Source organism: Lissotriton helveticus, chromosome 8 (genome assembly GCF_964261635.1).
Source record: "Lissotriton helveticus chromosome 8, aLisHel1.1, whole genome shotgun sequence".
NCBI lineage: Eukaryota > Metazoa > Chordata > Amphibia > Caudata > Salamandridae > Lissotriton > Lissotriton helveticus.
The window spans coordinates 925797798-925824586 of record NC_136069.1 but is presented as its reverse complement, the minus strand read 5'-3'; the positions used below and the strand labels follow the sequence as shown (position 1 = coordinate 925824586).

General features: G+C 45.6%; 1 protein-coding gene across 5 annotated transcripts in view; it reads left to right on the top strand.

Annotated features, from left to right (window-relative positions):
• TXNL4B (thioredoxin like 4B) overlaps positions 1-26789 on the top strand; it is a 176331-nt gene that overhangs the window by 86601 nt on the left and 62941 nt on the right. For all 5 annotated transcript variants that reach the window (XM_078657769.1, XM_078657766.1, XM_078657768.1 and 2 more), the window contains exon 3: positions 7354-7505. In XM_078657769.1, the coding sequence (XP_078513895.1) occupies positions 7354-7505 (152 nt within the window). The remainder of the gene's footprint in view (positions 1-7353; positions 7506-26789) is intronic.

Sequence of the window (26789 nt, the reverse complement as noted above, 5' to 3'; positions counted from 1 at the left end):
GCGTTTCCGTTCGTCCCGTAATTTTTCACAAGAGCATATCAAATGCAGCATGTCCTCTTGTGCCAAGCCGCATAGCCGACACAGGGGGTCAGCTTTGATTTTGAGCCAGCGTGGGAGATTTTGAGTACAAGGTAGCAGGCCCAACCTGTGCCTTAAAAAGCACATCTTTACACTTTTGGAGTATCCCTCGGCCAGGTAGCGCTGTTGTGCTTTAGTTGTATACGAATTGAGGGTCAGCCAGCCATGTGTTCTTTTCGAGAAGGCTTCTTTGTCTTGCAACCATGATTGTAATTTCACAGATTTTTTTAACCAATTTTTTTAATGTTGTGTGGTTTGTTGGGGTGTTCCAGAGCTGTTCTAGACCTGTATTCATCAGGCTGCCCGTGAGGTACTTAGCTGCTGCTGAGGAAGGATGCTGTTCCTACATTTCAGTACATATGATTGTTGGCAACGTTTTGTTGGGAGCTCTGTTTAACATAAAATAGCACTTCCACAATTCTACTAGAAGCTTGAATGTTACCAGTGTTACAGAAAAGTGTTAACAAATTTAAGTTGTGTAAAAAAAAAAAAAACGATTGTACAGATGTTCTCTTAAATTAATTGGTATGATCTCCCCGCTGGCCAATTCTTACTCCACCATCAACTCCTCGCGAACTATCGACAACACCATGACCTCTCGACCGGGGAACCAGTAATACATTCAGTCATACACACAATAATATATATGGGAGTGTGACGACACTTGGTCACATGGCTCTATAAAGCTATCAGGTAACTCAGAAATGTACCACTAGAGACTCTAAGGGCCACCTGGAAAGAGGAACTAGGCCGCTCCCTACACAAAAAGGAATGGGAAAGAGCTCTCGAACACCCCAAGAAGGTGTCCCGAAATGCGCGCTTCAAAAATATACAATTCTATATCCTACACAGAGCATATTTGACACCAGCGCGTCTCCAAGACTTATATTTAGATCCATGGGACACCTGTGCACTGGGCATCTACCAGAAAAAGAAACAACAGAAACCCCTCAGGTTTGTCTCACTGGCCATCTTATTAGCAAAACGGAACATAGCCATGCACTGGCAGTCCCCCACAGGCCCCCCGATCGATGCATGAGTGGGTGCAGTGAAAAAATGCGCAATGGTGGAGGAAGAAACACTGAGAGAAGAAGAGGTGAAAGGGATGCGCAAACACCCCATATCAATGGATTGGGCCATCCTACTGAATCAATTTAAGCAACCACTTACCCACGACGACCCAGAGGGAGTCCCTCACACACCACGAGCCACACAGCCACAGGGACAAGCCGTGAACACGAATGCCAGATCCCCACCGTAGGGAACACTCAAAGCCAACAGGTATTAGCGCCAGGTAATGCGCCTCAAGAGTAAGCCAGACCTTCGTACCTAGACCGATCACGCCCCGCCCCCCCCCCCCTCTCCCACGCTCCTGGCAACTCGCTGCACCATCTTTCATCGGGTAATGCGCCACCCTAAGGCCTCATCCGATCTCTGTACCCAGCATTCTATGAGCACCCCATCCCAGTTATATTCAGCAATTCTCCGTACAAAGACCTCCATAGTAACAGAACACTCGACTAGTAACTGCATGAATACCAATGCATTATGAGATAAATACTAGTAGATGTACTCTGTGAAATTGCTATATGATACAACATTTCACTGAAAAAAGCAAAATGTCAATAAAAATATGTTTAAAAAAATAATCTTAAATTAATTGGGAGTTAGAATAAGAATGATCAATCTCTTATGGACAACCTAGGGAAGTGTATCTTTCACATAGCCATCCTAAGCAAGCAGAGACAGCCCTGTAGGCCTTCTCAAAGAACAGATCTGCTTAGGTATAATCTTTGGTCAAATTCAATTCTGAAGCACCTACTATAAACAGACTCTTAAATATGATCTAGTCCTTGCTCAGATATTCAAGCAGGGAGGCAAATATTGTGCCCAATGAACTTAGTCTCTCATTTTTCCCTGTTCCTTTTTCTAACAAGGTGTTTCTTGCTAAGTTGGGGTATTCCATCAGAGTTGATAGTCTGGGCCAATAATTAGGCATATGCAGCTTGGTAACTAGCAAGAAGAAAGAGATCCTCATTTGTGCATTCATTCAACCACCATCATTCCCCCCCCAGCTATGTCCAGGAACACCTACGTCTGAATCTATCTTGATTGATGATTTTAAACAACCATTAATTACCCTAAACACTTGACTGCTGAAGGAATGCTAAGTTGGTCAAGACAAAAACATGTGGAAATGATTAACAGCCTGCATCACATGCCACCTTTTTCTCCATTCTAACCCATCATTCAGTTCTTATCAGGTATTGTGTAAAGTGAATGGTGGGTCTGAAAATGCTTTGTGAGCAAATTAATTGGCTGCACAGCAAGGAAGATGCACTTCATCGGTGATACCTGATTCGGCTGCTTCCGTGTACCAAAGTCTTACAAAAAAATAGGGAAGTAGATGAGTTGAAGATGTATTTTCCAAATTAAAAATGTATATTGCTGTAGGAAAGTAGGGGCTGCTTCGTTGGTCCCCCCACGTTTTGCTTGATGTTACACTGTTTTTGACACTAGTCTGACTGGGATCTTGCTAATCAGGGCCCCAGTCTATCTGCTTTCTCCTTAAAATGTTATTCATGTACTTGAGTACACTCCAGATTGGATACTGGGGTACCCTTGCCAGTCCCTAGTGTATGGTACACATGTACCCAGGGCATAGGTACCCCAGAGGCCTCCCATGGGCTGAAGCATGTATTATCCCACCCATGAGAGGCCATGTAAAATGGAACTACAGGCCTGCCATTGCAGCCTGTGTAAGTTGGTGCTTGCACAACTTGCTTTAGATATAGGTTTACTATATCTATAGGTCACTAAACTTAAAACCTATAAGTCACCCTTATAGGAGGTCTTGACAATCCTGAAGGCAGGGTGCTGAGTTTTACATGAGAGGGTGCTCCTGCATAAGCAGAGCCCCTCTGCAGCCTTTGGAGACCATTCTCCCAGGTTGTTGGTGATGCAGCCAGACATATAGGTAGATGTGCATTATATGCTTGCGTAAAATATTATCTCAAACGGCTGCAACAAAACATGTTATTTTTGGTATCAAACACCTTGGAATCATACCTCCACGCCGGTAACTGTTGTGGGAGGTATGATTCCACCCTTCGGAAGCACACTTTGTGGGGTCACTGGTCTTTCCAGTACCAGCCTTCTCAACCCGGGCAGCACAACATCGTTGCTGCCGACCAGAGACGCATTTCTGCCCTCCTGCTGCAGAGCCCAGCTCGAGCAGGGGAAGGCAGGATAATAGACATCCTGTCACAGGGCGGTGTGACCACCTGACAAGATTTTGTGTATTGTGGCTAGGTTGGTGCACTTCCAAAGTGCCTGAAAGGATGCTTCTGGGGCACATTTGGTATCCCTGTGCATAGTCCAGTTCAAATCAGGTCTGGGAGCTGTTGGCTCCTGCCCTGGTGCGAAACTGGACAAAGGACAGGAGAGTATCCTCCCCACTGTCCTGACCCTCCCGTGGGAGGGGCCCCTGAATCTGTCCAACGCTCTCCCGTCGGTAAAAAAGGGCTTACCATGCTGTAGGACCCTAGATTTGACGTGGACAAGATTGTGATCAAGAAACCACTGAACTTCAACCGTCTGGACACTCATGGCTTTGCTGGACTACAACTGGGCCCGACTTAGTCTTCCTCTTCGTCCAAAGCATCGTCTGTGCCTGAACACCATGCAGGCTCTGTGCAGGACCTGTGGAGCATCAAGGACATCCGAAGTATCTCCCTTGGGGTGAAGGAGTCACACCCCTGCATTTGCAACACCGTAACTCAACTGACCGATCTGCTGAACCTGAGCTCCTGCGGACCCCGAAGGCTCCAGCAACACAGGAGGTGGGTTCCTACGTTCGTTGAGATCGAGCTGCCCTCTCACTGAGTTTGAGGCCAGTATCCCTCGTGGGGACTGCATAATCCGAACCCCTCTGCACTACGTACTTTTGCAATTGCATATGCTTGTTGGCGTTCCTCATCTAAGTGCACTGGGCTATTGATAGCCCCAACCTCTGCGCACATTTCGTACCAAGGACTTCGGCCTCCTCGCACTCTGTGCCCTGCAAACTTTTACTTTGTGAAACTGCTAGAGGTCCCCTTGCGATTCCAGTGCCTCCGGCCTGTGGGTCCTTTGAGAGACAAATACTGATTTTCTTGGGCTCCCCTGGTTGCTCCAGGCCTGACCTGACTCCCCTTGCTATGGTGAGTCTCCTGGTCCTTGCTGGGCCAGACCGTGACCTTCTTTGACCTTCTTTGTGGGTTGCCTCTGCCAAGGCTTGTTGGTGCTCCCGCTGGACATCGACCCCTCAGCTCTCGGCATCCTTCGTGGGACAGCTCGGATCCGGCTCCTGGTCGTCCTCGACGTCACCTGGTCCCCGTTGCCTCTGAGTCAAGGTCTCCATCTTCGCACCTGAAGCATCCAACATCGTTCGTCTACCGAGCCACTGTTCACTCCTGAGTGACCCAGACTCTGTCCCCTCTGCTTTCAGGTTCCTTCCTTGAAGAATCCACCTGTGGGTTCCACCGGGTACTTTTCTTCTTTCCAGCAGTGGCATTTCTTTGAAGACTCCTTTTGAAAACGACAGCGGTTTCCAACGCCACTCCGACCCTATGCACCCGGCTTACCTTGGATAGGTAACTGGTACTTCGGTATCCACAGGTAGGGTGGCTCTCCAACCTTCTATGTTCTAAAGGGGTTCTTTGTTATCCACTGGGAAGAGTCCTTAAACACTAAAACTGCAACTTCGACTCTCCCATTTAATTGTAGGTAGCACCCGGTCGTGTCTCATACTACACCCATCCTCAGTTGGGTCCCTACTTGCTCACCTTGGGTGGTTCCTTTGGGTCCCAGCGATGCTACAACTTCTAGATACTGTCTTGACTCGAGTCGTCGTTCTTATACCACTACTTTAGTATATGGTTTGGTCTCTTCCTGGAGCCCACTGTGTATTAGGTCTACTTACGTTTGTTTCTGTGCTACTGTATTGTGCTCGCCATGCCACTGGAGTCAAACTATCCTGGCTGATGAGGTCTGAAAGCCCGAAACCGGTCCTAGGATTCTTGTTTCCAGTCCAGGGAGGATCTGGCCTGGCAGTTCGGGCTGGACTGTTCCCATTGGGCGCAGGGTCAAGACTGATTTGCATATGGCTGGGTCCAAACTGGAATGGCATGGTGAGAAAAAAAACATTGGCTTTAAGCTCAGATCTCTGTACTGGGGTGAATGTGTGACATTGTTCTGCATTCTGTCCATCAATTGTTCTTTTTGCATTTGTCACCCAGAGTGGGATGGTTATGCCCAGAAGTGGGTCTCGTGCTCTCCATGCCACTGGAGTCAAGCTATCCTGGCTGATGAGGGCTGAGAGCCCGAAACCGGTCCTAGGATGCTTGTTTCCAGTCCAGGAAGGGCCTGGCCTGGCAGTTCGGGCTGGACTGTTTCCATTGGGCACAGGGTCAAGACTGATTTGCATATGGCTGGGTCCAAACTGGAATGGCATGGTGAGCAAAACAAATGGATTTAGGCCCAGATCTCTACACTGGGGTGAATGTATGACATTGTTCTGCATTCCGTCCATCAATTGTTCTTTTTGCATTTGTCACCCAGAGTGGGATGGGTATGCCCAGAAGTGGGTCCCGTGCTCTCCATGCTACTGGAGTCAAGCTATCCTGGCAGATGAGGGCTGAAAGCCCGAAAACGGTCCTGGATGCATATTTCCAGTCCAGGAAGGACTACTGTGTGGTTCTCCTTTCATTTAACCAATACATTAAGGTTGCATTCTGGTAAAACAAGCTGCTTAAAATTCCTTTAAAGCAGTACAAAAGGGGGTGGTGATGGACGGAGCATCTGAACTAATCAAACACTCACACCCAGACAACAGATCTGGGTTTAATCCATCACTGTTCTTTAGCCCACTCTGCCGCCCCCAGTTCAGACATGGCCATATGCAAATCATTCTGACCCTGTGCCTCATGGGAACAGTCCAGCCCGAACTGCCAAGCCATGCCTTCCCTGGACCGGAAACAAGCTTCCTAGTACCGGTTTCTGGCATTTCAGCCGTCTTCAGCCAGGTTTGCTTGAATCCAGTGACAAAGTGAGCAAGGGACTCACGTCTGAGCATACCCTGCCAACTTATGGCGAACAAAGCGGTACAAAAGGGGGTGGTGATGGACGGAGCATCTGAACTAATCAAACACTCACACCCAGTCAACAGATCTGGGTTTAATCCATCACCGTTCTTTAGCCCACTCTGCCACCCCAGTTCAGACATGGCCATATGCAAATCAGTCTGACCCTGTGCCTCATGGGAACAGTTCAGCCCGAACTGCCAAGCCATGCCTTCCCTGGACCGGAAACAAGGTACAGGGTCAGACTGATTTGCATATGGCCATGTCTGAACTGGGGTGGCAGAGTGGGCTAAAGAACGGTGATGGATTAAACCCAGATCTGTTGACTGGGTGTGAGTGTTTGATTGGTTCAGATGCTCCGTCCATCACCACCCCCTTTTGTACTGCTAAAATTCCTTCAAGACTGGTGGGTGCTCCTCACTGCTACCACTTGGATAGCTGTCTAAGGTTATCTTTGACCTCTTAAATCACCATAAGGGTTCTGTGGACTGGTGCAAGGTGCCCACTTTAATTAGTGGACATCTGGTCTGGTGGCTCAGTGGACTAATGCCTCCACTGCAGGCGCCTGTGTTCGACCTCATGGTCACACGTTCAAATCCTGGTGGGTCCACTCAGCCTTTCATCCATCTGAGGTCGATAAAATGAGTACCATTGAGTTGGGTAACAAGAAACATTTGTTATTCAGCTCCAAGACACCTCCGGGTGAACATGCGCTTTACAAATACACGTGATGTTATGTTTTATACCAGGCAAACTTCTCACAATTGCTGAGCCATGGTTTGCTCTTAACCTCTTCCTGCATGATAAATTGTTTAAGATTTCTGGGAATGTTTCATGCAAAAATGTTTAAAATGTAAGTTTCAAAGAAGATTTTTTTTTGCGATTCATACCATTTAAGAATTTATTTTTCTCAACCTTAATGAAAATTCCAATGCACTCTTTAAAAATGTTTTTTTTTCAAAAACGTGCTTAAGCAAGTAACCGTGACCATTCTCCTCACAATGCACTGTTTGATATCTTTGTGGAATTTCCAAAAGTAGAATTGTTAGTATGTTTCGAAATGTAGTTCGTTCTTAAGATATGTAACCAGTTGCACAGTTCAGCTCTTAAAAAACAATGAATTGACGCATTCTGCCTTTTTCCATTTACAAAGCTTGCAAAGAAGGCCCATGACCTGAGTAAGATGGCAACCATTTATCTTGTGGATGTAGATAAAGTGACTGTTTACACCCAGTACTTTGACATCAGTTTTATTCCTTCCACGGTTTTCTTCTTCAACGGTCAGCATATGAAAGTTGATTACGGGTGAGTTGTGTGCTCTGGGTTAGTCTTAGATTGGCTTCAGTACAGAACAGTAGAATGTTTCTTTTAAATTCCTCTAGGGAGAATTTAATCATGTTCTCAGACCAATTGGTTGTACCTAAAGATGCTTGTTACACAACAGTCTGTTCTGTAAAAAAAAAAAAAACTAGTTACAGCTGGAAAAGCAGTGAGACACCCATGAGTATTTCAGGCTGACGGCAGAGGTAGGCCAATTTATTCAATGTAAAGTCTGAAGCTGAGGAATGCAATGGGCATTGGTAAAGCTCATTACTAGATATTGTCTGTGACTTTCAATGTTTCTAGAGAATTGTGGTGAATGGGAGACCCAACAAAATACACAAATCCCATCATTGACTACAAGTCTCATGGTATCTTCATACTGCCTGTTGTTGTGTTATTACAGAGCCCTGCTACTTGCGCTTTTGTTGATTGTGGGTTTTCCTGGCGGCAGTTTATACATCTAAATCCTCCTACATCCCCATTTGTCCAGGATCAGAAATAAAGTGAGATGCCTCCAAGTCATCCCAGGGGCACCTAGAAGTCAAGGCCAGTGTTAAAGCAAACTTGAAAGATTGGAAAAGCCGATCTTACACCTCTTTCACATTGTCTAAACACAGCCCATAGTAAAGCCAAGAGAACCGAGTGTGCATGTGAAAATAGCTGAGAGCACTTAAACCTTTGTCCATTAGGATAAAATTACAGTGTGGGCACAGTTATTTGTTCTCAGGTCTATTACTATATAAGCATGATAATTGTATTTGAAGTTGTGACTGGGTTAAAAACGATGCTAGCCCCGTAGTATTTTGTTGTGTTTAGCTAACTTGCCTAAATGTATGAACGTCTTAATTTATATATTTTTTGAATATGTTGCTTATATAGGATATTAAGTTTGAGTCCAATTAATGGTGTATTGTATTGTAGTTGCATTTATATAACACTCCATACCTCTGATGTGACTGTAAAGTTAATTTGCAGTAGAGAAGAGTGCTTCTCCTTGGGAGTGCTATGGATGAAAGAGCACATGTCTGTCATGTGGTCTGTACATGTACTGTGGGGGTTGAGGACCAGAGTTAAGCCCTTTTTCTTGTTTTGTTACTACAACCTGGAATGAAGTTCAAGCGAAAGGTAGTGAGTGATTAGAAACGTAACATTTAGAGCAAGTTTGTGGTTCGTTCTAAGTTGTAGGAGTGCATTTTGGCCATTTTCTGTGATGCACATATGGCAGAGAAAGATCAACCCATATGTCTGCAAGTGTAAGACTATCCATGTGCGAGCATATAGGAAGCGTGTGAGACATATATGGTCTTGCCATATGTAGGTACCTACCATCTTTTGCTGGTTTGTAGGAAGCTGAGGAGAATTGATGGGTGTAGGAAGCAGAGAGCGTAATAAGGCCTAGGAAGGGAAGGAGTAGAACGGTAAGAAGGGCCAAAAGAAGGAGATGTCTGCAGTGGCCGTGTATGAGGAACTCTTTATAGTGTAGACTGGAGGAGAGAGGAGGAGGAAAGAGAAAAGACAAAGAGTGAGAGAAAGAGAAAACTAAGAAAAAAAGAACCTATTAGGACATGAAAATAAGACCGCATCATTTAAAAGAGCTTAATGTCTTGCTCACTTGTTGCTTGTTTGCAAATATGACAAACAAACCAGCACAGAATCAATCAGCATCTGCACTCAATCACGAAGGAGGTGCTGCCCAAAACAAATTTTAGCAAAGAAATAGTGGCACTGTATGTATAGGCATAACAACTCTTAAGATAAATTACATTGGATGTGCGTGCGTGAAAAAAGTGTTTTGATGGATCAAAACTGCCCTTACCTGAACCTCAGATGCACTTTTAAGGGGGGAGAAAAGAAGAATACAGAGTGTCTACAGGACACTGTAACAGGCTGAGAAATATCATATAGTAGCAGAGTCCCAAAACCTTTGACATTATCCTTGATGTGTATCAATCAATAAGGGGTTCCTAAAGTGCAGTCCTTGATGTGTATCAATCAATAAGGGGTTCCTAAAGTGCAGGCTACTCACCCAGGACGGGTCTCAAGGTGCTGGGTGCGGCGGGGGGGGGGGTTCCGCTGATCCTGGAAGAGCTAGGTCTTGAGCGATGCAGCCTGTCGGAGGTGGAGCAGTAGGGAGTTCCATGCCTTGGCCGAGAGGAGCAAGAAGTGGTGCCCTCCTGTTCTGCTTTTCTTGATCAGAGGAACCGTTGCGAGGGAGAGCTGGGCCGAGGGGAGAGAGCGATGGGAAGCGTGGAATGCGAGGTGGTGGTTCAGGTTGGCTGGTCCGGTGTTGTGGAGGGTCTTGTGTGCGTGGGTGAGAAGCTTGAAGGTGCTTCTCGTCTCAACGGGGATCCAGTGTAGGGTCCGTAGGAGTTGGCTGATGTGGCAGTGGCGCTGTAGGTTGAAGACTAGCCTGGTGGCAGCGTTCTAGAGTTTGCGGGTGAGGTTTTTGTTGATCCCGGCGTAGAGTGCGTTGCCGTAGTCCAGTCTGCTACTGATGACGGCATGCATGACAGTTTTCCTGTGTTCGGGGGGGATCCACTTGAAAGTCTTACGGAGGAGGCGGAGGGTGTGGTAGCAGGAGGAGGTGATGACTTTGATCTGGAAATCTATTTTGAGTTCGGAGTCCAGGATGATTTTGAGGTTGCGTGTGTATTCCTTGGGGGAGGGCAGGCCACCAGGTGTCGTTCCAGGCATCGGGGTGTGGACCCATGATGAGTACCTTGTTTTGTCTGTGTTGAGTTGAAGGCAGCTGTTCTTCATCCATCTGGCGACGGCTTCCATTCCGTCTTGAAATTTGCATTTGGTGATGTTGGGTTCATTGGATAGGGAGAGGATGAGTTGGGTGTCGTCTGTGTACGATCTGATGTTGAGTCTGTGTGCACTGACGATAGATGCGAGCAGGGCCATGTAGATGTTAAACAGGTTCGGCTGATGGAGAATCCTTGTGGGACTCCGCAGTTGGTTGGAGTTGGTTCTGAGAGAAATGGAGGGAGTCTGACGCGTTGCGTTCTGCTTGATAGGATCTAGTTGAGGGCCTTGTTCCAGATTCCCGCGTCGTCGAGTCTGCGGGCTAGGGTGCGGTGAGAGACAGGGTCGAAGGCCGCTGAGAGGTCTAGGAGGATAAGGGCCACAGTCTCTCCTGTGTCAATGAGGGTGCGGATGTCTGTTGCTGTGATTAGAGTGGTTTTGGTACTGTGATTCTTCCTGAAGCCTGATTGGGAGGAATCGAGGATGTGGTTTTCTTCGATGAAGGCGGTGAGTTGGCTGTTGACCGCGTTTTCCATGACTTTGGCCAGATAAGGGAGAATGTAGATCGGTCTGAAGTTCTTGAGGTCGGTGGGGTCCTCTGAAGGTTTTTTCATGAGAGGGTTGATCTCTGTGTGTTTCCAGGGTCGGACAAAGTTCCATGGTACAAGAATTGAGAGGGTAAAGTCAGAGGACATTACTGATTGCAGTAAGTAGCGACAATATGACTAATAATGCTTGTGAAACCATAGGGTCTAGGGCAAACGATACCCCGCCATCTCATGCTTCCATACCTGACTTTTGTGCAATGCTTCCATTGATTATTATGTCTGTGTGTGTGACACGTCACAATATTCTATTTATCAGTATGGAAGTATGTGTGCCGCAGCACAATATGTCCTTAGCAACATGATTTGGGATGTAAGGCACAGCTTGTTGGAAGCAGCGACAAGGCTTGAAAATCGATTGGCCGTTCAGGAAGGAGTTCTACACAATAGTAGTCAAGAGGCATAATCAGTGGGGCACTTGTGATTCAGGAAGCAAGGCAGAGACCAAAACCAGGAACAGTAAGAGCAACAACACCATGTTCCAGTGACCACTCTTACTTGTTGATTCCATCATCCCATGAGTGCTCCTGTTCTCTTAGGTGGTCAGAGATGCATATGTTCATCCTGGGCAGTGTTGGTCCATAAAAGCCCCGCCGAAATCCTCAATCACAGCTTTCCACTTCTGCAGTTCTAGAGGAGAAGACCTGAACACGGATCGCTACATCAATTCAGACCAACCATTTACAATGTTCGGTGGTGCTGTTAAGGTTACATTTTAGGGCAAGAAGAATAACTTGTGAACTGAGTTTAGAACTGGGATTTAAAACTTAAGAACTTTCCAGGTGATGTAGCCTCCAAGGGTGTTTGATGAATTGGAACTTGGCTAAAAACTCCAATGAGAAGTAGGTAGTAAGGGTGCCGATGGGAACAGAATATCCAGAGTGTATAAGTAGGGTAGTGTCTTAGAGATACGTTAGAGAACATAGGGCATTGTGATAGCACTTTTTATTGTTGGTTATATTTTGCAAAAGGAAACACAAAGATCAAAGTAAAGAACAGTGAGTAGCTGAGAAGCTACTGGAGTGTAAGGTCTGCAGATGAATGTCTACCTAGTTTAGACATTTTTTTGCAGTACCTGATCTACATTCCCTTTCTCTTTCAGCCATCCATAACTGAGCCATAAGTAGAGTGCAAATAGTGGTCAGAAAACCAGTAGCAGCAGATCCTGTAGGAGAAGCCTCCTGTGTGGTACCAGCAACTGTCCTTTCTCTCTCCTCTTCTTCTTTTACATTAGTGGTACATATGTTGGGGGATGGAGTATTTGTTGTGCACGGAGAACCAGGAATTGCTGCTGCTTTCATGATTAGCAGCAGGTTGGCAACAGGGACAACACCATTGTCTCAGCAAACAAGAGAAGGAAGAGTACCACAAAAACACAAATGTTTGCTTGTGAAGCTCTTCCCATTGCAGTTTATTTATATGCAGGGTAACCAAGGTGTGGGAAGGTTGCCTGGTATATGATGTTCACCAATTAAAGTGGGCATCTTGCACCAGTCCAGACAACCCTTACGATGATTTAAGAGGTCAAAGATAACCTTTAGAAAGCTATCCAAGTGGTAGCTGTGGAGAGCAACCTTCAGGCTTAGTCTTGAAGGAATGTTAAGCAGATTGTTTTGCCAGAATGCAACCTTATACTATTGGTTAAATGAAAGTCGAACCACACAGTAGTTCTAAGAATAGATATTTATTATTATAACACCTTAAATATCTCACAGTATCTGCTCCATGCAGATAAACACAAAACCCACAATACTGTAGCACAGAAACAATCGTAAGTAGCACTTATACACAGGGGGCTCCCGGGGGAGACCAAACCATATACTAAAATAGTGGTATAAGAACTACGACTCGAGCCAAGACAGTGTCTAGGGAGTAGAGAATCACTGAGACCCCAAGGAACCACCCAAGGTGAGTAAGTAGGGACCCCACGGAGGATGGGTGCAGTCTAGTCTGGATATTTGTATTGCGCAACATATCACATCCCGAGGGAGTCTCATGGTGCATGCGGACAGTCCTGGGGAGGGAGAATGAGCCAGAGGATGGAGTTAGCAGAAGAGCCATGTTTTCAATTTTTTGCGGAAGCTCATGAGTTCCGTTGTTGTGCGTAGACTTAGGGGAAGTTTGTTCCATAGAAATGGTGCCATGAACGAAAAGGCACGACCGCCATTTCTGGCCGTTTGAATTCTAAGCGGCGTGAGCTGTGACTTAGTGCTTGACGACCAGAACACAACTGCGTGCTACATATAATTAAATGGGAGAGTCACAGTTGCAATTTTAAAGTTTAGGGACCCTTCCCAGTGGATTACAAGGAAACCCTTTGGAACATAGAAGGTTGGAGAGCCACCCCACCCGTGGATACAGAAGTACCAGAGTTACCTATCCCAGAGGAGCTGGGTGCATACAGCTGAAGTGGCGTCAGAAACCGCCGTAGTTCTCAATGGGAGTCTTCAAATTAATGCCACTGCTGGAAAGAAGAAAGGTGTCCGGTGGAATCCGCAGGTGGATTCTTGGTTGAAGGAACTTGAAAGCAGAGGGGACAGAGTCTGGGTCACTCAGGAGTGACTAGGGGCTCGGTATACAAATGCTCACCGATGTCGGGTGCTTCAGGTGTAAAAGAGGAGACCTTGACTCAACAGCAGCAGGGAACTGGAGACGTCGAGGACGACCAGGAGCCGATATGAGCTGTCCCACGAAGAACGTTGAGTGCTGAGGGGTCAGTGTCCGGCGGGAGCACCAACAAGCCTTGGCAACGGCAACCCATGAAGAAGGTCAAGAAAGGTTACGGTCTGGTCCAGCAAGGACCAGAGGACTCACCACAGCAAGGGGAGTCAGTGCAGGCCTGGAGCAACCAGGGGAGCCAAAGAACATCAGGATTGTCCCTCAAATGGACCCACAGGCCAAAGGCACAGGAGTCGCGAGAGGACCTCTAGCAGTTTCACAAAACAGCTTGCAGTGCATGGAGTGTGAAGAGGATGAAGTCCTTTGAACGAAATGTGCAAAATGTGAGGTTGGGGCTATCGACAGCCCAATGTACGAAGTTGGGGGGGACACCAGCAAGCATATGCACTTGCACTTGCACGCTGTGCACAGGGGTTCAGGTTATGCGGTCCCCACAAGGAATACTGGCCTCGAACTTGGTGAGAGGGAAGCTTGACCTCAAGGAATGTAGGAACCCACCTCCTGTGTTGCTTGAGCTTTCGGAGTCTGCAGGAGCTCAGGACCAGCAGACCTGTCAGTTGCGTTACGATGCCTGCGAATGCAGGGGAGTGACTCTTTCACCCCAAGGGAGATACTCCGGATGTCCTTGATGCTCCACAGGTCCTGCACGGAGCCTGTATGGTGCAGAGGCACAGACAATGCTTTGGATGGAGAGGGAGACAAAGTCGGGCCCAGGCGAAGTCCAGAGTATCCAGACAGTCGAAGGTCAGTGGTTTCTTGTTCAGAATCTTGTCCACGTCAAATCTAGGGTCCTACAGCCAGGTAAGCCCTTTTGTACCCACAGGAGAGGGTTGGAAAGATTCAGGGGAGGGTCAGGACAGTGGGGAGGTTATTCCCATGTCCTTTGTTTAGTTTCACACCAGAGCAGGAGCCAATGGCTCCCAGAATTGGTTTGAGCTGGACTATGTACAGGGAGCCAAATGAGCCCCTCGTGCAGACTTTCAGGCACTTCGGAAGTGCACGCACCCAGCTCCAATACACTAAATCCTGTTTGGGAGGTGATTACACCTCCCCGTGACAGAATGCCTATTGTGCTGCCTTCCTCTGCTTGAGCTTGCCTCAGCAGCAGGAGGGCAAAAATGTGTCTCTGGTCGACAGCAACCATTTTGTGCTGTCCGGGTCGAGAAGGCTGGTACCGGGAACACCAGGGACCCACAAAGCTTGCTTCTGAAGGGTGGAATCATACCTCCCCCATTGGTTACTGGTGTGGAGGTGTGATTCCAAAGTGTTTGATACCAAACACAACAAGTTTTGTTTCAGCCGTTTTCGAGATGGCATTTACCACGAAGATATAATGCACCTCTAACTATATGTCTGGCTGTGTCACAGACAACCCGAGAGAATGGTCTCCGAAGGCTGCAGAGGGGATCCGCTCATGCAGGGGCACCCTCTCATGTAAAACCCAGCACCCTGTCTTCAGGATTGTTAAGGCCTGCTATAGGGGTGACTAATAGGTTTTAAGTGTTGTGACCTATAGACATAGTAAACCTATATCTAACGTAAGTGGTGCATGCACCATCTTACACAATCTGCAATGGCAGACCTGGAGTTCCATTTGGGATGGCCTCTCAGGGGTGGCATAATACATGCTTCAGCCAATGGAAGGCCCCAGGGGGTACCTATGTCCTGGGTACATGTGTACCATATACTAGGGGCTTACAAGGGTACACCAGTATCCAATCTGGAGTGTACTTAAGTACATGTGAATACATTTTAGGGAGAAAGCAGATAGACTGGGGTCCTGATTAGCAGGATTCCAGTCAGACTAGTCAAAACAGTGTAACATCAAGCAAAAAGTGGGGGTAACCATAAGAAGCACATCATACTTTCAAACACAGGGCTACTGGACAATATGTTCTCCTTCAGAGTGCATTGTGTATTTTTGCAGTGATTTAGGGCGGATTCACATATGCAGGTAAGTCTATCTCCTTGGTTCAGTCCGAGAACCAGCAAAGCGTCTTCAGACTTGCAAAGGAGTGAAGCAACTTACCACTGATCCTTCTCCTGTCCTTTGGTGGTCTCACCTACCAGACAGCGCAAGGTGTCTGGTTCCGAAAGACCGGCTGCAGGTATATAAAGAACCTCCATTAGGCTTACAGCCGAGCTATTACTAACCATTGATAGGCTTTTTGTCACTTTTATTTGCCTGCTTTTTTATTACATAGATTTCCTTTTTTCCATTTTGTTTGTCCCTCCTCTGGAGCATATCCTCTTTACGATCTCTTTGCTCAGCTGAATAATATCCTTCCACTGCACACTTTTAGGAAACTCCTTGCTACTTTTTGGATAAGCACACCATGAGAATTTGTGTGTTTTTCAGCTCTTTCGATCATTTAATTTTTACTACGCCATACCCGCTGCATTTGTGGTTCATGTTCCCCCTCCTTGATGTGCTCCCCCTTCATGCTCTGTGTTGCTAACTCACATGTGTGCTTTCCCTCTGCAATTAGTCACCCTGTTATGTAGTTCCTACAAATCTATATAGGATCTGCACGTTTAGACTATATAAACTAAGGGATTGGTGTCCAGGCTGATTTCAAACACCCCCAAAGGATATGTTAGTCTGTAGACCAGCTAGCTCACAGCCGCCATTTTGAGCCCCCCGCCTTTCTGGCAACTATAAAACATGACAACCCTGACACCTCAGGGATCGTGGAAACAGTACAGTACTTTTCGCTCAGTCACTCGTGCTCACTCTGTCTCAGAGAGATGTACAGAATAAACGGTGGGGATGTTTTCAATAAGTATTTATTGAACCAGCATCATTCTAGTATAAAATACGTGTGCTGCAACAACCATTAGACAGAAACATATGTATAGGGTTATAAGCACCAGCAGGGTAAAGAAAAGGTAGAGTTCTACCTTAGTGGTAAAACAATGAAGATATGCAGGCATATAGATACATAACAATAAAATGCATACTCCTAGCATGCAAGCCCTAACTAGATGTACCTAAGTGTAGCTAGAATGTATATAGGTGTATAGCCAAGAATCCCCTTAGGATAGAGCCAACCCATTACCTGATGTGGGAAAACGAAGGACCTCGTCTTGGTCTCGAGATGGACACTCCGCAAGGGATGTCAAGTCCACTGCATACTGGAGTGTCTGCGTGCAGGGACCACAGTGTCACGTGCCAGCATGGAAGTCTTTCTCCTCTAGTTTACCCTCAGGGTTCTACCTAGATGTGCCATGGTACTGTGGGTATGTCGGCCAAGTATGACGTTGGTGATGACCCTTACACAGAGTTATTATGCAGAAGATGGTAATCCTGTTGTGATACAGAGAATCCTCATGCATGATAAATGAGGCTAGTTTTCAGAGAAAACCACACAACATTTATGCAGCTCCTAACTAGGCAAAAGGTCAGCACCAAACCTGTTATGTAGAAAAATGATAGGACAAATGTAGGTAAAAGGTTGTGCAAGTACCTAGGCCTATATTGGGGAACGTTGGGTTCATAACAACCCTCTTCTCTAGCTTGATGTTGGTCTATATTGTATGCTTGTCCTCCTGAAAACCATCCCCCTCTACACTGAGTTGCTCTCTCCCTTGTGTGCTTTCACCACCGCAAAACACTTGCACTCCATATTGCTCTCTTTCTTGTGTGCTGCTTCCTCTACCCCATAACCATGTTACTCTATACCTCTTATGCGTCTTCCCCCTGCACACCTGTCCACTGTGCTCTGTCTTGCTCTTGTGTGCCTCCCGAGCAAACTATCAGGCTTGAAAGAAAATTGCTAAGTTAGAAAACTGGCCAGTACTGAAATCATTTGAAAAACACTCTAAAGGGAAGTTGGGTTCCTTCAAAGATGGTTGGGAAATAGGCATATGGTAATGCGAAAGACTTCCATACAAATTATTTAGGATTTTAATACCATTTTAGAAGGGGGGTTAGATTCACCCTCTAGAAAAATTTGAGAATATTAATTGCAGATAGTAAATATAAAACCCTTTATGCCTCTGGTGTTAATTTAGTTATTTGTTCGCATGGCCTGTTGTAGTCTGAGTGTACCTTCACTCAATGCCCATTTGAGCAATTCCGCCCCCCATCTTCCCATGCTGGGCTCTCTTGCTGATTTCCAGTGCGCAGTAATCTCCCTCTTAGGCAATAAGAGGCCCAAGTCTATAAACTTGCTCATCACCTTCATTTAAGAGGTATGCGGGAACCAGTGCAGTAAGCAAGTGCCCTGATCAAGTTCCAGGTTACGATCTGTTATTCCACACCGCAACTCAGTCACTTCCTCCCAATACGTTCCCAAACATGAACATCGTATGCTGGAAATTTGCCCCCTCTAAACCACATCTCGGGCACTGGGCAGTGTCCGTTCTAAAATATTGGTTAATCTAAGCTTGTGTTAAGTACTCTCTGTGCAGAATATAAAAGTGCACCATTTGAAATCTGGCATTTCTCATGCTTTTACAGGCCCTCCTCACCAGTTGGGCTCATGTCTTCTCAGGGATCTCCCTGCCTAAGTCCGCCTCCCATTTCCCCTGCAGAGCGCGCAACGGTTCCAGCCCCTCGGTCAGCATGCGCCGATAAAGGCACGTAATGGTCTTGAAGGTTCCTGCAGCCATTACCACATATTAGTATGCCATTGATGTCTGTGGTTCCGATAATCCCGCCCTCAAGTAACGTTGCACTTCCGAGACTAGTGCTGAATGCACCAAGTAATCCCCCCTCGGGAGACCATATTTATCCTGCAAAGCCTGAAATGGCAATAGGACTCCATCTTCATAGAGGTGTCCCAGCATCTGAACTCCCAACTCCTCCCATTCGGCCAACTTTGTCCAGTCCCTGCCATGCGGGAGGGTGGTACACATAGCCAGCGGAATCTCCGGGGCATACAGGCGAACAATCCCAGATCTGTGCTGGCTCTGGTACCAGCATAATCTCAGCGTCCGTTCTTAACTAGTAAGCAGCCCAAGGCGCAGCCTCTGCTGAAGTACTATAAAGGACAAGATATAGCGTGGGACCCATCATCCCGCAGGTCCGCCCTGGCCCCGGAACTCCTGAGCCACCGCTTGAGTGAGCCACTGCAGCTTTGCTGCTAAATAGTACCACTCAAAATCCGGCATTGCCATACCCCTGTCGGCTATCGGTTGCATCATTGTGGTCAGCGCTACCCGTCGCCTGCTAGACCCCGAGAGAAACCCCCCAGCCATGGAGCGGAGCTGTTTGAATACGGAGCCCGGCACCCAGACTGATAGTATCCGAAAATTACGCCATTACCTGTTGCTCTGGATTGTTTGGATCGCCACGCTGTTTCTTTGACCGCCTGCTGCCCTGCTCCTGAACCCCGGCGTTGGGCGAAGACATGCTGCCCTGACCTCCGCTTCCATTCCTGCTCCCGGTCGCGGACCGCTGACTGCCAGAACTACAGCTCCCAGGCGGCAGCGCGGTCCCGCGTGAGGAGAGGAGCAGGCCCATAAGTTCTCTTGCAGGCTCCCGTGGCGCGGGATGCCATTACCTGTTGCTCCGGATTGTTTAGATCGCCACGCTGTTTCTTTGACCGCCTCCTGCCCTGCTCCTGAACTCCGGCGTTGGGCGAAGACGTGCTGCCTTGACCTCCGCTTCAGTTCCCGCTCCCGGTCGCGGACCGCTGACTGCCGGAACTACAGCTCCCAGGCGGTAGCGCGGTCTCGCGAGAGGAGGGGAGCAGGCCCATAAGTTCTCCTGCGGGCTCCCGTGGCCCGGGACGCGCGCGGGCTCGCCCAGGTGAAGCCAAGGGCGGGCCCGTCCTTGCCCGGATGAGACTGGGCTGGGCCCATTCTCTTGGCTTTTTATATCCTGATTTAGTTAGAACATAATAGTAAGTTTCTATTCTTGCATGTTTTATTAATTAAATTTTGCGGGACTTTCGTTATTTTTTGGCCTCAAGCTTGGACTGGAACTGACTGTTTTGTAATCATCTATACATAATAACTTAAAACTGTTTGTGGATCTGTTGACAGACAAGGGGTGGGCTATTAAGCAAGATTTGTATCTCTTATATTTCCCCCCATGTTTTGTCAAAACTTGGTTATTGGAAATTGGCATGGGAAAAAGGAAAATGCCTAGTCCTAAGTCCAGTGGAGGAAAGCGAATCCATGCGGACTCCCAGCAAACCTTATTGAGCTATCTTACTGGAGCAATGGGGGCTCTGGATAAGCAGATTAGCTCAGTAGAACAATCTCTCGAAGCAGGCACTTCATGGTCAAATTCCTAATTAGATCAACCTGAGGTTCTGGATGTATCGAGGCAAATAACAACGTCAAAAAGTGCCCCTAATGGATGCAATCAGCATATTTCTGAAGGAATCATACTAAGTGATTCTGACTCCTCCTTACAACCCCCCTAGAAGAAACATAAAAATCCCACCTCTGTTGAGCGTATAGCTATTGATAAAACCACAGGTGAAAGTGGTAAAAACACCCAAACTGACACATCGCTCATAACACTAAAACATACTCACCAAGGAAAAAAACGGGTGGGATTAAGAAAAGGTTCTTCTAGGGGCAGAGATGAGACTAGCAGAAAATCTGATGCCCATAGTAATGATATTAAGAACTTAACAACCTTTATGGAAAGGTTAGATCTCTATTTGAGAGTTAGGCTGGATCAAATGGGGTCCAGGCTAACACTCATTGAAGATCTTATTTCTAGTAACAAGAAGCAAGGAGGAGACAATTCCAAATCCCTTTTATATCAACAAGGAATGGCGAACAAGGGTAAAAATATGCACATCGTGCAATTAAGTCCCCTGGAAAAAGGCTCCTCTAATATCGAGGATAAAGAGCCTTCCTCAACATGTGTAACCATTCCAAACCATTCGGCAAACAACCCAATAAAGGACTCTTCCTTGCAGATAGAGAAAAATAATCCATCAAATAATGCAATTTCAGGTGAGAGGTTTAGGGGCCCAAAGAGGACTATAGAAACCATAGGTTCCACTACTTTTCTTCATGCCCCTCGGGTCCATCAACATCCAGTTTCAAACTCCTCAGGCCCTAACTGGGTTAACCTGGGTACTGACCAACACCTTGATTTACCCCCCACCGCCACACCATATATAATCATTTTGGCAAACGTACCAAAAAAGGCCTTTCAGAAGTAGAATCTTGGGAAACACTTAGAAATAAATCACTCCACTGGTTGGGTAGATCAGGTTTAACCGACCAACTGTTCAGTGAGTTCAAGATGGCGAGAAGGGTCCAGTGGGTGGGTAATTGTGGGAAAACGTTCTCTGGAGATTGTATTGTTCTTACTTTTGGATCCCCTCTGTTGGTTAAGAAAATTCTTTGGGTGGGGAGTAACAATTTTTTAGATATGGATGTGATTAATATACTGCCGCTTGGTTTCTTTTATCCTCCTCGGAATAGGCTTCAGAGTGTATCTAAGACTAGCAACAATGTATCAATCCAAGGCCATTTCTATGATATACCTACTTAGATTCAACTTGCTATCAGGAATGGAAGAAACCGACTGACTGGCCATTCCAAATCCTAAGCTTTCTGGACCACGGGCAGCCTCGACCCTGGTGGATCAGTGTCAAACAGAACATTAATTTTCCCTCAGTCGGTCTTCACTAATGACGACCCTCGCACCTGAAGTTAATCTTCGCATTGAACATCCCCAGTCTCCATCAGCAAATCTAGGCTTAGTTCTACCTAGCAGCAATACTATAAAATGAGTAGGATTTGGCACTTTAAGGCACCCCGATCGACACGGTGGGAATATTAATCAAGGTCTTGTATGTACTGGACCCCCGGGTGAACGTCGACTTACTATTGTCTACTGGAATATAGCAGGTTTGCGTCCAAAAGTGACCAATGACATCTGGCTTAGATTGGCAGGAAAGTTCAACGTCCTTTGCCTTCAAGAGACATGGGCTACATCTGAGATACATATAGAGGGCTATAAAACGTATTTCTCGCCAGCGCTTCCCTCGACTTCCGGGAGAGCTAAAGGGAGCCTGATAACTTTTATCTCTAATCTTTTGGAGATTAAGAAAATGGTTACATTCAAATTGGAACCTAATTTCCAAATAATAACTCTTCACCTGAGCAAAATGAAAGCTTGGCGTTGGTTAACTTTTATAACAACCGCCATCAGGGCGAGTTATTAACAGTAGTAAAGGACATTCTTCTTTCCTTGCAAGAATTAAAAAATAAGGCTACCAATAAATTCTTAACTATATGGGTGGTGATTTCAATCTAACTACATGCTGGCATAATAACAACTTAACTTGTGGTCTCCTGGATGAGGATGAAAATGTTTTAACTCACTTCCCCCACACAACAACCGGGGATTACTTGAACAAAACTTTGTTCATTCTGGAACTTGGACTGGCTAATGAATTGGTGGTTCCTCCAGTCCCGTTTACTTGTACTTTTACTGGCAGGGGAGCTTCCAGTATTATAGATTTTACTTTTGTGTCCAGCAATGCAGCATCCCGAATTCTGAATTTTTAAACCCATGATAACGCCATCAGTGATCATTTTCCTAGTAGTATTACAGTATCTCTCCCCCATAAATCAGATAGGCCAAATCCATTGAGATCACTCGGGCAAAATACTCTGTTTTTAGATAGATTAAATAGGTATTCGCTCAAGTGGGATAAAATAAATCCACTCGTAATTACTTCGGGCGTAGTGAAAAACTCATTAACGTCCATTGAAAAGTGTCTTGACCCTGCTACATCCAATGAAGAGATTATGGCTAATTTTGCGATTATAACAAAATCAGTAAAAGAAGTCCTCTTTATTAAATTAAAAGATAGAAATGGTAAACTCAAAGGATGGTTTAACAACTCATGCACTAAAGCATATTCCAACTTAAAAGTAGCCCTTCATAAACCAGTAAGGGATGAACAGGAAATTGCCCATCTTAGAAAGGAGTATAATCAGGCTATAAAGTTTAGAAAAGCTGAACTAAAAAATGCATTATGGGAACAACTACATAAAAGCTGTACTACGAAGGACAATATCGTCTTTTGGGAAACTATCAAATCTCCATTTCTTTCAGAAGCTAGAGACAATCCTAAAATAGAAGTCGCGATAGACTAAGCAACCTGGGTCGAATATTTTGTGCGGATACTTGGCCTCCCTTCTCAGGGACATATTGCTGACAATAACATGGAAAGAATAAGCCCCCAAACTATGAAAACTCCTTTCCCCATAGTCCTTGAAATTACTCATTCGGAAGTAGAGTGTGCTTTGTTAGCTAGTAAAAGCGGAAAGGCACCAGGTCCCGATGGGGTCCCAGTCGACTTTTTTTAAATACAACTTGGAACTGTGGACCCCAATTCTGACCCGAGTCCTTGAAGCATCATGTGCAGTAGGGCTGGTGGAATTCTGGTTAGAATCTATTCTGGTCCCGATTTTAAAAAAGGGGGATCGTCAGTCCCCCTCTTGTTATCGTCCCATATCCTTGCTGGATTCTTTAGGCAAAGTAGTGGGACGTATCATTCTTGAGCATCTCCAACATTGGGCAGACGATAACAAGAAACTTTCAGACCTTCCGTTCGGGTTCAGAGAAGGACTTGGCACCATAGAGCAAGCCCTTAATTTGACCCTTCTAATAGGTAAATATGTAAATGCAAAGGGAGGGAATTTGTACATGGCATACGTTGACCTATCAGCAGCTTTTGACTGCATAAGCCATTCTAAACTATGGTCTATTTTATTAGAAATGGGGCTAGAGCTTGTTCTGGTAAACTTTGTACGCAAACGGTATTCTGATGCCAAGGCCAGAGTTAGGTACGGTCTGGAGGGGTAATTAACATCGTCATTCGGAGTCGATAGGGGGTTAAGCAGGGCTGTGTCCTGGCACCCTTTCTTTTTGCTCTATACAAATGGCTTGGAATACGCCATGGTAAAAGGGTGCCAGGACCTGCCTCTTATTAAGAAACGCCCAATACCCGCCTTACTCTACGCCGTGATGCCGTGATTTTACCCCATACCCCCTTAGAACTCCAACGTGCTCTTATGAGGTATCACACTTTTATGGCCAACTTAGATCTAAGAATTCATATTAAAAAAACTTTTGTAATGTCAACTGGTCTTGGAACTAAGAAAACAAGTACCATTTTTATTGATAATACCAAACTCGAGAGCGCACACACCTATCCTTACTTAGGAATTTTAATAGATCATAAGTGTTCTTGGAGGCAGTCAATTGAGACTAGAAAAATGCTTTTTATCAGGGCAACAACTGCACTAGTCAATTTTTCTCGAAGATTAGGAAAGAGGCCCCCCGCTGAATTGATCCAAATTTACCAGGCAAAATGCATATGCATTGTGACCTATGGTGCAGGGGTGTGGGGTTATGGAAAGGTGGATGCCCTTCAAAAAGTTGAAAACAGTTTTTTGAGGTTCCTCCTCGCTGTACCGTGAGGCTCCTCGACCTATTCTTGCCATTTGGAATTGGGCTTGTTATATCTAACTGATATAGTAAAATCCAACCAATTCTCTTATGGCATCGTATTTGGTCGTCTACCAAAACTGTCTTTAGTCAAGGGCTTGTACAGGACTGTCTTTCCCTTGAAAATGTGCGTAAGATTGGATGGTTTGCCTACATTAAAACCTTTTTTTTACCATCTGGGCACGGCAAAGTATTATCACACCCCTGCACCAATTTCAGAACTTTCCAGAAAATGGCTTAAAAAACTATGTTTGACACACTTGGAACAGCTGCGATTGACCGATGAGGCAAGTAAAACATCAGTTCAACATATGTTAACAGTCCAAACCACCGTGGCCATACAACCCTACTTAACCTTCAATCTGAGCGGTTAAGAAAGATTTTTGCTGACCCGGTTCAGATTAAACATTTTCCATTGTTTGGTGAACCTTTCCGAAAATAAACGACTGGTCAAATATTCTACCAACTTGCCCCTGCGATGAAGTCTCTATTCAATCCTCAATCCTCAATGCACACGGTTCTATTTTGTAAGTTTTATAAAGAACCAAGGAAACGTTGGCTAATCCCGATATTAAAAACCTTGGGTTTTCGAAGGTGTCGCCCAGCATTCCTCGCCCTCCAATTTTTGGAGGAAGAGTGCATTGCGAAAAGTATAGCTCAATTTCTGAAGTTTGTAGGTCAAACTTAGAGTAGGATTTGATAGGCATACCCTGTCTAGGATCACACTTACCTCTTATCTTTCTTGTATATATATTCAGTTTTAGATTGTTTTTTAACACTCAGATTGTATTTTTGTATTTTATAACCTGGCTTGATTGTTAATGTTTTTTAACTTCTGCAATTTTGGCAAGAATTAATTTTTTAAATTATTGTATCATGTGTCAATCTTCAAATGTACTTTTATGGTTTTTCTAATCTTTGAAAACCGAATAAAGGATTATTTGATTTGATTTAGTATCCGAAAAAAAAACATCTTCAGGAGCGCCACCCGGCCCGCCACCGAGAGCGGCAATGTACTCCAAAACGCAAAGCTGCTCCTAAGTCCTCGTATGGCCGGACCCACATTACACTCCAGCAAATCCTCAGGGTTATGATATATGTTAGTGCATAGGTAAGGCAAACATCGGGGTTCCCAGCCAATGCCCGTCCCCTGTGAATGGTTCACCACGGACGGAACCACCGGAAACAGGCAAGTCTTCGCCCAGTTCACTCCCAGCCTGATAGCCCGCCAAACACATGGAGCAACCGCCTCGCCCCCCCCTCGTAACTGTGTTTGCCAGAAAGAGTACCAAATCGCCAGCATATAAGGAGATAAACTGCGTATCCCCACGGAGATCCAACCCAGGCTAATGCCTCCCCAGTCTGGCATGGGCGGCCAAAGGCTCAATGGCTAAGGCAAACCGCAACGGAGAGGCAAACAGCAACGGAGAAAGCTGGCAACCCTGTTGCGTTCCCCCGTCAGACAAGATGGAGAGACCATCGCACCCGAGCCGTTGCCGATTTATAAAGGATCTCTGTCCACCCCGCAAAGGATTCCCCCAGACCGAGTGTGCGAAGGACCCGGAACGGGTATGGCCATTCCAGGCTGTCTAATGCTTTTTCAATGTCCACAAACACGACCGCTGCAGTGGGGGCCGTGCTGTGATCGCCTCACATACGGAAAACTATATAATCATGTATTAACATTATGATACTTTATCCAGTTTTGTCAAAATCTTGAAGAATATGAATGCCACTTTACAATGGGCAAGGGTTTCCCCAAGAATTTTGTGGGAGGTGGCCAACATTATCATGAAAACTGTTTCTTATCACATTTTGCATTTTCCGATATTGCCCCAATTATCCCGCTCTTGTGTTTCCAAAATTATCGATTTATGCTCTACAAAAGTACACTCCGCCCGAGTGCATAACAAAGTCTCTAATAGCCTTCTACATGATCCGGTGGAAAGTGTGGGTCTTACAGCAGCTATATCAGGGGTCCGTGCAGCTTTGAATGCTGCATACCATTCACTTTAAACTGTGAAGAAATCATGTATGGCTTCACAGACCCGTAATTGACCCACATGCAGCCGCCAGGGTGGACCGCACTTTCACTCTCCATTCAAATTTGCTAATTATATATATGTTATTATTCCCTAATATCAGCCTGATGTAAATCTAAAACAATTCTAGTTCCACTGTAGCGGAAGCTGCACTTTAAAGAATGAATGTATTCCATTTAGTTATAGTATATTTGTGTTGGTCTCTTTAACATCCCTTGGTTTACAACAAAGAAAAGTCAAAAAGTCAAAAGCAAAAATGAAATTTGGAGAAACGAACAATGCACCTGGAATTTCCCATTATCCCACTTAACATTTGGAGGTTCCCATGAAGTACTAATTTATAGACCTATGTGTCTATAACTTTCCACCTAGCATGTTACCTGCATTTTTCAATTAACATACCTTGCTGTTTTCCCCAAAATAACCCAGCTATGGCTTTATATTTTTCCATAATTTTCCTTTTACTTAATTTTACAACCTTCTACAATGACATAGTGGGGCCTATTCACAAAGATAAATGTACTTGTGAATAAATCTACATGTGTAAATTTACTCACACTTTGCAGTGCATTCACTACTTTTGACTATTTACCATTTACAAGTTTAAATTTCCTCCACAATGTATACTTGAATGTCTCCACCATCTGAATTCAGGGGATGGCACCAAATTTATGAGTGTAAAGTTACTACTAGTAGGTTTTTCATACGTGGCGGAGATCGCGGCAGCTGGGATGGAGATTTCCCTGTGGTA